Genomic DNA, 1,123 nt, shown 5'->3' with positions numbered 1-1,123 from the left:
AAGAGGGGAATGGAGAAGGGATTGTGGTGTGGCCATTGCCCCTGGAAGTGATTTTTGCTTTCTGTTTCTGTCTGGCAAGTTGGCATGCCCTACAGTAAAAAAAAAAAAAAAAAAAAAACTCTCAAATTTTTTTTTAAAAAAGAAGGCATTATGTATTACATGGGAAAACCAGTGAGCGAGTTAAGCACCTACACAGAGGAAGCTCTCAGAGCAGCCTGCGGCGCTCCGCCGTGCTCAAAGCCAGTTGGACGTGGACATTCACGCAGCCCTCCCAGACCTGTCTACCATCAGGGCTCTGCAGAGCAGGACTCCACGGACTTCAGACCAAGCGGGCTCCTCACAACGCCCGGATTTGCAGGAGCCGCTAACACCCCCGCTTCCCTGCCCCGCCAGGCGGAAGCCCTGCTCCCAAGCTGTGCCTCCATGCCCCCATCCCGGGGAGAGAAGAGCAGGAGGGCTGGGTTCCGGCAGGGCGCAGTCCTGGGGGGGGAACCATGGCCACCCAGAGGCCAGGGTCTGCCCCCAGAGTCCCAGGGCGACCAGGTGCCAGCCGTGCCCGGCAGGCGCCCCTTACCTCCATGTCGAACGCCTCCACTGTGCAGTCCAGCAGCTTTACTCTGACATGTAGGTGCTTCTCCTGCGTCCTGGGGGATGGCATGTGGCCGGGCTCCAGGGTGCTCACTCCCATGGGGGGCTGGGCGCCCAGGCGTGTCCCCGCGGTCGGCAGGACTCGGTCCGTTCCTCCGGTCTCCCCCATGCTGCCCCAGTCACGGCGACGCTGCCACACACAGACCAAGGAGACGACAACAGTGAGCCTTGGCCGCCACGGCACCGTGAGTGGCAGCGACCACGTGCTTCTCCACGTGTGTCCTCAGTTACATCTGAGCAGTGGGGCGGAGCCTGCTCACGCTGCGACACAGCGACACAGCACCGCCCGGAGCAGCACTTCCCCTGCTGTGAGCCACCCAGCCATTTCGGCAGAGGCCCTGGGGCAGAGTGACAGCCCAGGCCAGGCAGGGCCAGTCAGAAGCATTACTGTGGCCTCCCCGGAGGAGGGGCCTGCTGCTGCCCCACGGGGTTCCACTGTGGGTCCTGGGGGGTGGGGGGGCTGCAGTGGGGCTCA

At 62.5% G+C, this 1,123-nt stretch overlaps 1 protein-coding gene across 1 annotated transcript in view; it reads right to left on the bottom strand.

Annotated features, from left to right (window-relative positions):
- The window catches only part of FARP2 (FERM, ARH/RhoGEF and pleckstrin domain protein 2), a 107,146-nt gene that overhangs the window by 93,444 nt on the left and 12,579 nt on the right, over nucleotides 1-1,123 (bottom strand). The window contains exon 2 of the mRNA XM_027766999.1: nucleotides 575-778. Within this exon, the coding sequence (XP_027622800.1) occupies nucleotides 575-757 (183 nt within the window). The 5' untranslated portion in view covers nucleotides 758-778. The remainder of the gene's footprint in view (nucleotides 1-574; nucleotides 779-1,123) is intronic.

Source organism: Tupaia chinensis, unplaced genomic scaffold, assembly GCF_000334495.1.
Source record: "Tupaia chinensis unplaced genomic scaffold, TupChi_1.0 Scaffold143823_1, whole genome shotgun sequence".
Taxonomy (NCBI): domain Eukaryota; kingdom Metazoa; phylum Chordata; class Mammalia; order Scandentia; family Tupaiidae; genus Tupaia; species Tupaia belangeri.
This window is presented reverse-complemented; position numbering and strand designations above follow the sequence as displayed.